Below are 13,351 nucleotides of genomic sequence, written 5' to 3'. Positions count from 1 at the left end.
GTACAGCCCTGGGGACAGTCAAGTTCTGCCACAGAACGCTGAAGTCACAACACATCGAATCAAACTTCGGAATCTTATCAACGCTTGCAAAAGAACTGACTACGTGAACTGGAGTAGCTAACGTATAAAAACGGAAGGTCAAACCTGAAGATCTGCTTCGCAAAACTAATTTCATAATGGCACACCTCGACACTTAATATGTTAACTGCTCAACTTTGAATATGGGAACTTACACGTTCTTTCTTAAATAAAAAGGAGCTGTGTATGCTGACTCCTGGTCAAAATACCTTTTATTTTTAACCTAGGTAATCGTAACACTCGATTCCATTTCTCAAAAATGCTCTCTTTTCTTGTAATATATAAATAAACACAGGGTAAGGTAGGGGAGAAACAACTGTAAATTTTACTTCACGTTTCCTATATGTAATCTAATTTTTAACATCCTTTAAAACTTGACCCCACTCAAACAGAACTACCCTGCGACCCAGCAACTAAAACTACTAGGTATTTATCCAAGGGATACAAGAGTGCTTTTTCAAAGGGGGACATGTACTCCAATGTTTATAGCAGCCCTATCGGCAATAGCCAAATTATGGAAAGAGCCCAAACGTCCACTGACTGATGAATGGATAAAGAAGACGTGGTATCTCTACAATGGAGTATTACTTGGCAATCAAAAAGAATGGAACCTTGCCATCTGCAACAACGTGGATGGAACTGGAGTATATTATGCTAAGTGAAATAAGTCAGTCAGAGAAAGATAAGTATCATATGACTTCACTCATATGTGGAATTTAAGATACAAAACAGATGAACATAAAGGAAGGGAAACAAAAATAATATAAAAACAGGGAGGGAGATAAACCATAAGAGACTCTTAAATACAGAGAACAAACTGAGAGTTGCTGGAGGGGTTGTGGGTGGGGGGATGGGCCAAATGGGCAAGGGGCATTAAGGAGGACACTTGTTGGGATGAGCATTAGGTGTTATATGTGAGTGATGAATCACTAAATTCTATTCCTGAAATCATTATTACACTTTATGTTAACAACTTGGATGTAAATTAAAAAAAACAATAATGGCGCCTGGGTGGCTTAGTCGGTTGAGCGTCTGACTTCGGCTCAGGTCAGGATCTCGCGGTCCGTGGGTTCGAGCCCCGCGTCGGGCTCTGTGCTGACAGCTCAGAGCCTGGAACCTGCTTCGGATTCTGTGTCTCCCTCTCTCTCTGCCCCTGCCCTGCTTGTGCTCAGTCTCTCAAAAAGTAAATAAACATTAAAAAAATAAAATAAAATTTGACCCCACTCTTCCTAATTTTATTGTCCACTAAACCATGACTTAACTCTCAAACACTGCCTTTTCCAATCCTTTAAATGTTTAAATAATTTTCCCTCTACTCTTCTAGGTTCTTGTCTGAGACAGTCCCTACAGTAAGACAGCTGAACAGGAGAAAAACAAACGTTTAATAAACATGTATACCTTCTGTATACATGAGGGAGATCCAGGAAAACCGAATAGCTCCCTGAAATGGCCCAAACCAGAACTAAAATGACATGTCCAGCTAAAGACAAAAGATCTTGGGTGTGTGAGGCAGTTACGTGAGGATACCAGGAAAAGCACAGTGAACAAGGTTGTTATGCAGGGTAAGTTAACTTAAGGGTAAATTGTTTTCTCCATTGATAGTTTCTAGAAATTTAGAACGATCCTCTTCCTGGTGCAGAGAGGGAGACATTCTTACAAATAGAGACCTCCCTTGTAAATGTAAAATGTCTCTTACCAAACGGTAACTTTCACCCAGTTTTCAGAGCTTCTGTGTCTGTAGTTTCTTAAAAATAATCATCCTGAAATAATCTTTATGCCAAAGAGCATGTTTGGGGACGGTAAATTCTGTTCTCCCTAACTGACATTGTACTGGATTGTAATCATAATACGCATTCACTGAGGATAATTTGAAAGTTACAGAAAAGGCCAAAGAGGAAAAGAAGTCAGTTATACCAGAGATAAGCCTTAAGTTGGTGTTTTTTCCTAACCACATCATATAACACAGATACTTCATAACTTATTTAAGTAACCTCTCATTTTTATTTTTTATTTTTAAATGTGTATTTATTTATTTTGAGAGAGAGAGAGAGAGAGAGAGTGAGTGAGAGAGACCAAGCAAGCATGTGTGAGCAGAGGAGAGACAGAGAGAGGGGGAGAGACAGAATCCCAAGCAGGTTTCATGCTGTCAGCACAGAGCCTGACATGGGGCTGGAACCCACAAAACTGTGAGATCGTGACCTGAGCTGAAATCGAGAGTCAGATGCTTAACCAACTAAGCCACCCAAGTGCCCCAAAGTAACCACTGTGGAGCCTGCTTGGGATTCTGTCTCCTCTCTCTCTGCTCCTCCCCTGCTCGTGCTGTCTCTGTCTCTCTCAAAATGAATAACTGAAAACACAACAAAAAACAAAACAAAAAAACCTTTAAAAATTCATAAAATTCTTCAAAATTAGTTTAAACTACCTAACATCTTTCTAGAACATTTACCACTTCTCCATCTAAATGTCATTGATTTTTGTGGGGGAAAAATGCTTTTAAAAGCACTCGTTTAACAAACATACCATGATGAATCATTAAATTCTACTCCTGAAATGTACATTACACTGTATGTTAACTACCTAGAATTTAAATAAAAACTTAAAACTTAAAAAAAGAAAAACCTCACCAAATATTTCAATATAACAGCAGACTGTACTGTCTAACACAATACATAAAATAAACATCTTATCGATTGTTCAAGAACTTACTATTTTTACTTACTTTACTAAGATTTATTACTTAACCATGTTCTCATTTTCATAACAAGTAAATATTTTCAACTAAATAATCCATACAAAACAGTTCTAACTTAATGCCTACATTCTTATTTAACCATGAGTTCAAGATTTTTATTAATATGACTTACCACATATATTCCAGATAAGAGAAACTATTCTTTAAAACTATTACTAATCTAAAAAAAAAAAAAACAAAAAAAAAAAAACTATTACTAATCTGACAACCAATGATGTTATTCAATGTTGTCTATCTCATCTTAAATTTTCATCTGTACGTTAATAGGGAATGTCTGATAGAGTACTACGTACGGTCCCCAAGATAAGTGAAAAGAACTCAAACACATCCGTATGTTGGGAGAAGTGAAGCCTATCCGGCGGCCCGGTTGACATCACCAGGTGTAAAGGCTGAGCCGTGTGACTGGACCACCCACAACCTCATGGGCACAAGACCTATTTTCATTATCTCCTTAGTCAGCAGGCATTCACTGAGAACTTGGAGGTGCGATCAGTGACAAGATGGGAAATCCAACGTTCAAGAAGGTCAAAGACGTGGTTCTTTGCTCTCGGGATGAAAATTGAGAAAATATGGCCATATCGGACACAATGACCACTTTTAAATTCCTAATCAAAATGACAAAACAGTTTTCTTCAGGAAGTCTCAAGTCTCAAACTTCAGAAAAAAATTTCCCATGTGGTAATTATTCCCCTTCTGAGCCACGACAGGCAATGGCTGCACTCCTCTAAAAATGAATCGATAAATGAATACTGATAGTTGTGCTTCAGAAGACTTGTGGTCTTGAGCTCATTTTTTAATACTTTGTTACTTTCAACAAAAGAATACTACAATTTGTCTACCAGTAATGACAAAATAGTAATTGTATATTTGTGGAAAAGATACCATAAAATGACATGCACTTTGGACAGTTATTTAGGAACTTTCTACCTTATCAGCTCAAGTCAGGTTTTCATTGATTTTGGCCAAAAGTTATCCTAAAATTTAGGTGGAAAAAAAAAAAAGAGAGAGAGAGAAAGGATGTTGTCTTTAAAGTAAGTTATAATAGGGGCGCCTGGGTGGCTCAGTTGGTTGAGCATCCGACTCAGCTCAGGTCACGATCTCAGGGTTCATGGGTCTGAGCCCCATGTCGGGATCTGTGCTGACAGCTCGGAGCCCGGAGCCTGCTTCCGATTCTGTGTCTCCCTCTCTCTCAGCCCCTCCTCTGCTCACACTCTGTCAGTCTCTCTCTCTCAAAAGTAAGTAAACATTCAAAAAAACTTTTTTAATAAATAAATACAACAAAGTTATAACAAAACAACCAAAAAGTAACAAGGGCCACCTGGGTGGCTCGGTCAGTTAAACTTCAGACTTCATCTTAGCTCCGGTCAGGATCTTGTGGTTCGTGGGATCCAGCATGGAGCCTACTTGGGACTCTCTCCCTCTCTCTGGCTCTCCTCTCCCCCACTTGTGCACATGCGTACACACTTTCACTCTCAAAATAAATAAATAAAACTTCAAAAAAAATTCCTTATTACTGATTTTGTAAATGAGATGTTTCTCAATAAATACACGGCAGGTATTAATGAATGTCTTAACAATTAAAATCACAATGTGTCTTGCCAGGAAACAAAACCAAAATCTTTTTAATGCTTTTGTCCTACCAAGTCTATTGTTCTAAAAATATGTTTGTATGGTACATACTCAAAAATGGGCCAGCTGCAGAAACAATAGATTCACACGCTAAGAATGAACAAAATTAAATCCCAATACAAAGATTAAGGCTACCAGGGCAGAAATTCACCCAACAAAGATCACAGGCTTATTCACAAAGATCAATGTCTACAGCCTACAAAGAGAAGGCTACAGGTTAGAGAACCCAAACAGTATCATTTGTTTCCGTACATTTCTTTTAAAAAAGAGGGAACAGAGAAAGGATAAAAGTGCATTTATCTGCATTCAAGGCTAAAGACTTTAGACTTCCTACCCAACAACATAAGAGCCTTGTCCATTCCAATGCCTTTCTATGCCTTTTTTTTTTTCCCCTCTTGAAGCTTTAGATTTCTCAGTTCATTAGAATATAAGGAGATAACACAGGATTTCTAAATCTCAACATGCTGGACTTTATTGGTTTCTCTCGTGGCCAAACTCTATTGTATAGCAAACTGTCAATGACTTTACTGACAATAAATCCTTGGAAACTGATGTTGACCCAACCAACTCCCGCCCCTAATCCTGGGGAGAAAACAAGCAAGCAAACAAAAAACAAAATCCAGAAAACAAACTTTTCCCAAGCAAAGGTGATTCTATTTAGAAATTTAAATTTAGAATTTAGATTAAATTAGAATTAGAATTAAATTTAGAAATTCAAATTCCATTACTTCTTTCATTTATGCGCACAGGTAAAAATGATCCAATCGATGAGCTCCCCAGAGACAGATCTACTTCCCTCTCAGACCATAAATATGGACAACACTGTATGGCCTGAGACACACCTACGAACTCTGAGCATTAAATATGATTCAAAGATAATAATATAAATGGGGGGGGGGGGGGGGCGCGGGAAGAAGAAGAAAAACTCCATAAATATCCAGGAGCCAAGTAGTCAAAAACTGCAAGTTTTAACAAGGCACCAATTCTGTCTTACCTATCAACTCTCTGGGTTGAGCTGTCCTGCTGGGTCCATTACACGGAATGTTCTGATAGGGGGTAGATGAGGTGGTGTTTACCCAGGACTCCGGGGATGAAAAGTTGAAAGAAGATTGGCTACTATGGTCCTGAAGCTCTTTATACTGAGCAAGACTGTCTTGAGGAGTGCTTACTTCTTCAGAACAAGGCTGGACTGAGCTAGATGAGATTCTTCTTTGGTACAAGGGCCGACCAGGTCCTCTGGGTTCATACTACACAAAGAAAAAGGAGAGTTCATGAAATAGTGGAACTTACACCTCCTCCCCCTTCAGTACACAGCAATCCCACCGTATGAAACAGCAGTTCTCAAAGTACTCTCTTCCGTCACTATCACCCCTCCCCACCACCCTGCCCCAAAAAGCCGCCTGCACTCTGGACACAGTGTTCAGGAGACCTGGGTTTAAAACTCAGTTCGGGGGGCGCCTAGGTGGCGCAGTCGGTTAAGCGTCCGACTTCAGCCAGGTCGCGATCTCGCGGTCCGTGAGTTCGAGCCCCGCATCAGGCTCTGGGCTGATGGCTCAGAGCCTGGAGCCTGTTTCTGATTCTGTGTCTCCCTCTCTCTCTGCCCCTCCCCCGTTCATGCTCTGTCTCTCTCTCTCTCTCCCAAAAATAAATAAACGTTGAAAAAAAAAATTTTTTTAATAAATAAATAAATAAATAAAAAATAAAACTCAGTTCGGGCCTTTAGCAGGTAGTCCTATGATAACACACATCTAATTTCTGGTTCTGGGGGCACCTGGGTGACTCAGTCGGGTAAGCATCTGACTTTGGCTCGAGTCATGATCTCACGGTTCGTGGGTTCGAGCCCCACGTCAGGCTCGGTGCTAACCGCTAAGAGCCTGAAGCCTGCTTCCGATTCTGTCTCTGTGTCTCTCTGCCTCTCCCCTGCCCCAAATAAATACCTATTTTAAAAAATTAAAATAATAATTTCTGGTCTGTAAAATACGGAGCTGAACTACCTGTCCTCAGTTCTAAAACTCTATTACCGTCTTAGGGAACATTAGATTAAGAATGAAGAAACGTATCTACTCAATATTAAATGGGGGAAATTACAGTCACAGTCAATTAAACCACGGCCACCTTGAATGGCAACCCATTCTAGATTTCTCTCTTGTGCCAAATCTTCACAGCCTCCCGATTTATTATTCCTCAGACTTAATGGCAAGACAGGACTCCTCAAGCCCAACGTGAAGTACTCCTGATCTGGCTCACTGCGTGTGTGTCCTTTCAACACAGTCTTCAATGGACACAGAACATTACTTTCTTCAAAGCAATCCTTTATAGGTTTGAAACCCAATTAACTGACTGCTGGTATTTTCTCCTCCCTGAACCGCACAACCCAGATCCCTTTAACCCTCTCAACAAGACCCACTGCCAGCCATTTCAAGACTGTTGACTGTTCCCCATGCCCTCCGACCGCTGTGACCGATATTCAATCTCCATTCTGGTGGCAAGGCTGTATGAGTGGCAGTTTTAGGTATGCAGCCTCAGCCTAGAGCCAGACTATCTGGGTTAGACCTCAGGCTGCATTTACCAGCCAGGCGTCGCCTGGGCAATTGACCTTAACTCCTGGGAGCTTTGTCTGTAAACATGGCTTTGTTACCCACAGGACCTGCCTCTCAGGATTGTGGTTAAGAATTAAATGAGTTCAGCATGTACAGTATTGAGAACTGTTCCTGGCACCCAGGAAGGGCTTGCTGTCATACAAGTGCTTTAATGTAACTTATAAAGATAAGATTCCACGTAGATCTTAAATGACAGAATGAGATGGACTTTTTATTGCCCCCTCCCCCTCCTTCTCAATAGTAATAATTTATTAAGTTTGTGATCATTATAATTCTGATGAACCTTTTTTATTTTTTTATGTTTGTTTATTTAAAAAAAATTTTTTTTTCAACGTTTTTATTTATTTTTGGGACAGAGAGAGACAGAGCATGAACGGGGGAGGGGCAGAGAGAGAGAGGGAGACACAGAATCGGAAACAGGCTCCAGGCTCCGAGCCATCAGCCCAGAGCCCGACGCGGGGCTCGAACCCACGGACCACGAGATCGTGACCTGGCTGAAGTCGGACGCTTAACCGACTGCGCCACCCAGGCGCCCCTATGTTTGTTTATTTTTGACAGAGAGAGAGACAGAGCATGAACAGGGGAAGGGCAGAGAGAGAGGGAGACACAGAATCCGAAGCAGACTCCAGGTTCCGAGCTGTCAGCACAGAGCCCGATGCAGGGCTCAAACTCACAGACCGTGAGATCCTGACCTGAGCTGAATGAAGTCGGACGCTCAACTGACTGAGCCACCCAGGCGCCCCTGAATCTTTCTTTTACCATTACTGTTAGCAATAACTGGAAATCAGGAACTGAAAATGAGATTACAAAGAAGAGAAAGAGATGAATTAGCACAGTAATAGCAGTTTGTTTGTTGGGAATATAAACACAAACAGATATTGTCGGGCCAGTTAAACGCAGGAAGGTGTGGATATAAGCACTGTGAGGAGAAAGTCTTCCTAGATGAACCACTAGAATATAAAGCAAGGGAGGGAAGGGGTCTGGACTGGCTGCCATTATTCAGAAGGGTAGGAAAGGACGGGAGGAGAGCAATTTTCTCACTATTAAACAATGAGCACCCAAGTCATTTCTTCATTTCCAAAGTTTTAGCTACTGAATAGAAAGGAAAGAGATCCATCTAGTTAATTCTTTTCATATATTTTTATTCTTCTTCTGTCTGTAAGCATAATATTGAAATTCACCTTCAATTTTGCTCTGCCTTAAAAGCAATTTTTTCAGGGGCACCTGGGGGGCTTAGTTAAGTGTCCAACTCTTGATTTTGGCTCAGGTCATGGTCTCATGCCCCAGCTGACAGCATGGAGTCGGCCTGGGATTCTCTGTCTCCCCCTCTTTCTGCTCCTCCTGTGTGCTCTTTCTTTCTCTCTCAAAATTAAACAAATATTTATGAATGAATGAATGAATGAATGAATGAATGAATGAATGAAACTTGTATCAATGATCATTCTGAATTTGATTCTGGTTTTTCTAGAATATTAGCCATCCTGTCAACTGTGAGTTTAATCAGCACATTTGAAATTTCTTTGTCTAGGTCATTGAATTACGATGCTGAGTAGAATAACCTTTCTAAACTGCTTTATGTTCTCTAAGGCTAGGCAATCCCTGAATGATTGATCATTCATTGATCATGATTGATCACAACAGCGTGTGCAGTATGTCTTTTTTATCAAGGTTTGTTACGAAGATCATCAGCTCCTAGAATCAAAATGAAGTGTTTCTTTGTGTTACCATGCCTTGAGTGTTTAGTAAACAGAGCCACAATGTGTGGGAAATCACATTCTAAAGTATTTACGTGTGAATATGAAAGTAAAAACAACTAACATCTGTTATGGGCTCAGAAAGAACAGGTTATAATAAATTCCCTGGGGATACACAACATTAAGGATATTCATATGAACTTCAGGCATTAACTTTATAAGCCTTTTTTCATTAAATAATAAACATACGTGCACTGGTAGTATAAACAATACCTTTTTACAATGAATAGACACATAGACCACAAGGGGTGCCCAGGTAGCTCGGTCGGTTAAGCGTCTGACTCTTGATTTCAGCTCAGGTCTTGAGCTTGTGGTTCTTGAGTTCGAACCCCGTATCGGGCTCCCCGCTAACAGCGTGAAGCCTGCTTGGGATTCTCTCTCTCTGCCCCTCCCCCACTGTGCTGGCTCTCTTTCTCTCAAAATAAATAAACTTTAAAAATCTTAAAATAAAATGAGGAAAACTAAAAATCGCAAACCAACAGAAAGGGTGATATGAAAGGAGGCAATATTCAATTAAGGTTTTTAAAAGATCTGTATCATTTGTATCTTTCGACTGAAATTCAAAAATCAATCACACAGTTGACACGCAGAGCAGGAGTTGTGCAAGTACTGGGTAACATATTTATAATGGTTCCTAAGCGGCTATTGACAAAGATAAATGTGCAGATGGAATATGAAATTCAATTTCAAATCACATCATGAATGTGATTGATCCTTGATGTCAGAAAAAGAACAAAAACTTAAAATTATTTTTAAAAAGGCTACTGGTACATCTATTTCATACAACATGGATGAAGGTAATGTACGAAAATATGATTTGCTTCTTTGGATCTGTCCTGAAAGGAATTTGATTAAAGGCAGAGAAATCTTGAAGACAACTGAAAATAAATGGCTTATATACCAAACAAATTACATTTTAGCGGTTCTGCAGTTTTCAGCATACGAATCCTGTACACGTTTTGTTAGCTTTAAACTTATTTCATTTTTCTTTGGGCTATTTGTAAATGGTATTGGCTTGTACATTTTGGTTCCCAATTATACATTGCTAATATACAGAAATGACATCGATTTGTGGGTGTTGGCTGTATATCCTGTAACCTTGCTATATTCATGTTAGTCACGGGATTTTTGTTGGTTTGTTTTCTGGATAGATTCCTTGGGTCTTCCTACATTGACAATCATGTCATCTTTAAACAGGGACAGTTTTATTTCTTCCTTTCTAATCCTTTTGTCTTTTATTTCTTTTTCTTGCCTTACTGCTTTGGTTAAGATTTCCAGTACAATGTTAAATAGGAGTGTTGAGAGCAAACATTTTACCTTGTTCCTAGTTTTTTTTATTTATTTATTTATTTATTTATTTATTTATTTATTTATTTATTTTAGATGTTTATTTATTTTTGAAAGAGAGACACAGCGTGACCAGGGGAGGGGCAAAGAGAGAGGACACAGGGACACAGGATCCGAAGCAGGCTCCAGGCTATGAGCTGTCAGCACAGAGCCTGACGGGGGGCCCAAACTCACCAACCATGAGATCACGACCTGAGCCGAAGTCAGATGCTTAACCAACTGAGCTACCCAGGCGCCCCTCTTGCTCCTAGTTTTAAAGAGAAAGCATTCATCTCTGCCATTAAATATGATGGTAGCTGTGGGATTTTTTCAGGTGCTCTTTAACAGGTTGAGGAATTTCCCTTCAATTTCCAGTTTGCTAAGAGCTTTTATGCATCACGGACAAATGTATGTGGCTTTCTGGGTTTTTTTCGGGGGGAGGAGGGGCATGCATCTCTTGATATAATCATGTGATTTTTTGCTTTACACAGTATGGTGGATTATACTTATTTATTTTCAAATACTGAACCAGTTTTGCATTCTGGGAATAAGCCCTGAAATGGTCATACTGCATTATTCTTTTTTATTATTTTTTTATTAAAAAAATTTTTTTAATGTTTATTTTTGAGAAAGAAAGAGATACAGAGTGTGAGCGGGGGAGGGTCAGAGAGGGAGACACAGAATCTGAAGCAGGCTCCAGGCTCTGTGCTGTCAGCACAGAGCCCAACGTGGGGCTTAAACTCACAGACCACTATATCATGACCTAAGCCGAAGTCAGATGTTTAACGGACTGGGCCACCCAGGCTCCCCTGTATTATTCTTTTTTATATACTGAATTCAATACACTGAAGTTTCGTTGAGGATTATCTGCATCAGTGTTCACAAATATAAGTCTAAAGTGATGCCTGGGTGGCTCAGTCTGTTGAGTGTCTGACTTCGGTGACTTCAGCCCAGGTCAAGATCTTGTGGGTCATGGGTTCAAGCCCCACATCGGGCTCTGTGCTGACAGCTCAGAGTCTGGAGCCTGCTTTGGATTCTGTGTCTCCCTCTCTCTCTGCTCCTCTCCTGCTTGTGCTCGGTCTGTCTGTCTCTCTCAAAAATAAAAAAAAATTTAAGTTACATATATATATATATATATGTGTATGTTTGTATATATGTATATATCTGTAGTTCTTCCCTATATGTACTGGATTTGTCTAGTTCTGGTATCAAAGTAATGCTGGCCATATAGAAGTATTTCCTTCTCTTCCATTCTCTGGAGAAGACTGCGTAAATTGGTGGTATTTCTTAACATGTTTGGAGGAATTCAAATAGTAAGCTATCTGGGCCTGAAGAATTCTTCTTTGGTAGGTTTTTAAACTACAAATTCAGGGTCTTTGATAGTCAATAAATATTTAACAAAAGAATTAAAATGTTGAAAGTTGAATACCGTATTTTCTATTTAATTTTCCCAAGATTTGAGGAAGAAATTCTGGACTTTGCACTCTTAATGAGGCACTACTTACTTCAAATTAGGTCCTCATAAGGTTATCATCTTTTGTTTAAAGCAATGTGCTATTAGTTTCATAGAGAGGTACAGAGTAACCCAGAAAGAAAGAAACTAGAAAAGAGGGAGGGGAGGAGTATCCCTGCTTCAGTATCCCTGAAAACAATCAATATTGGGACGCCTGGGTGGCTCAGTCGGTTCAGCATGGGACTCTTGGTTTCGGCTCAGGTCATGATCTCACAGCTCGTGAGTTTGGGCTCTGTGCTGGCGGTGCGGAGCCTGCTTGGGATTCTCTCTCATATTCTCTCTCTCCCCTCCCCCCCTTACTTGGGTACACATGCTCTCTCTCAAAGTAAATAAATAAACATTTAAAGGAAGAAAACAATCAATATTAGCAAGCCGGGAAAAATGTGAGGGATACGCTGTAGTTTGCAACAATGTCTATGGGTTCGTGTGATGTAAGCTATAGAAAAGTACTTGATAACTTACAAAACAGTATTTTTTTAAAAGGCATGATGTCCAGTTAGTGGTGGAAACTGGCCCGAGACCCCTCAGAAATAATAATAATAAATGAATATAAAAGATCTACAACAATCAAGACTGATGACTGGTCATCAATAAAAGACCCATTTCTGGAATATATGGAGAGACTCAATGGAGGAATGGTGTCTGTGGAAGAAGGACGGAGTTGCAGGACCAACTAAGATGGGAACCAATCAGCCCTGCAGACTGAGCCCTGAGGCTCAAGCCTCAGCAACACCAGCCACAATGGCAAGCGAAGCGATAAAATTGGGGGGTTAAATGAAAGTCTATGCAGGGAACAGCTGGTCTCTCCCTGTATTCCCCCCAACAACCAGAGGAATTCAAGCATTAAAAGGTCCCCAGGGAAAAAGCCTGCCAGGCAGTAAAGTCCTGGGATACATACAAAACTCCCCAGTTGCTTTTTAGTGATACAGATAACTGAAGGTTACTAGGCATTTAAAAAGAATCTCCACCATAAAAGTTGCTCACAGGTAAACAAACAGGAAGGGGGGGTAACAATAATGTTTTAAAAATATTTTAAAAAATTTAAAACATTGTTTTAGTTCCTACAGAAATACTAAACCTATTAGATCAAACCCTCAACTGGTTTCCTTGGGGGGTGGGGAGGGTATGTTACATTTATAAAAATAAAAATAATCAGTTATGAAAAAGGAAAAATTTGAGAATAAAGAACTCTTGGAAATTAAGTATTTGTGGCCTCAAATCTAAAATGCAACAGAGGGGCGCCTGGGTGGCGCAGTCAGTTAAGCGTCCGACTTCAGCCAGGTCACGATCTCGCGGTCCGTGAGTTCGAGCCCTGCGTCAGGCTCTGGGCTGATGGCTCAGAGCCTGGAGCCTGTTTCCGATTCTGTGTCTCCCTCTCTCTCTGCCCCTCCCCTGTTCATGCTCTGTCTCCCTCTCTCTCTGCCCCTCCCCTGTTCATGCTCTGTCTCTCTCTGTCCCAAAAATAAATAAACGTTGAAAAAAAAATGTATTAAAAAAAATAAATAAATAAAATAAAATGCAACAGAAGGGTTTGTAGGCAAAAAAAAAAAAAAAAAAATCTTTCAGAAAGTAGGAAAATACACAAAGATATCAAAATCTGACAGGACCAAAAAGATTTGGAGAATCCAGGAGGTCTAACAACTTATCAACAAAAGCTTTAGGAAGAGAGAAACACAGAAGAGAGATGGTAGAACAGAAT

At 40.0% G+C, this 13,351-nt stretch overlaps 1 protein-coding gene across 7 annotated transcripts in view; it reads right to left on the bottom strand.

Annotated features, from left to right (window-relative positions):
* HELZ (helicase with zinc finger) overlaps positions 1 to 13,351 on the bottom strand; it is a 163,101-nt gene that overhangs the window by 8,007 nt on the left and 141,743 nt on the right. For all 7 annotated transcript variants that reach the window (XM_023244319.2, XM_023244321.2, XM_023244320.2 and 4 more), the window contains one exon: positions 5,454 to 5,706. In XM_023244319.2, the coding sequence (XP_023100087.2) occupies positions 5,454 to 5,706 (253 nt within the window). The remainder of the gene's footprint in view (positions 1 to 5,453; positions 5,707 to 13,351) is intronic.

This window comes from Felis catus, chromosome E1 (assembly GCF_018350175.1).
Source record: "Felis catus isolate Fca126 chromosome E1, F.catus_Fca126_mat1.0, whole genome shotgun sequence".
Lineage (NCBI taxonomy): Eukaryota > Metazoa > Chordata > Mammalia > Carnivora > Felidae > Felis > Felis catus.
This window is presented reverse-complemented; position numbering and strand designations above follow the sequence as displayed.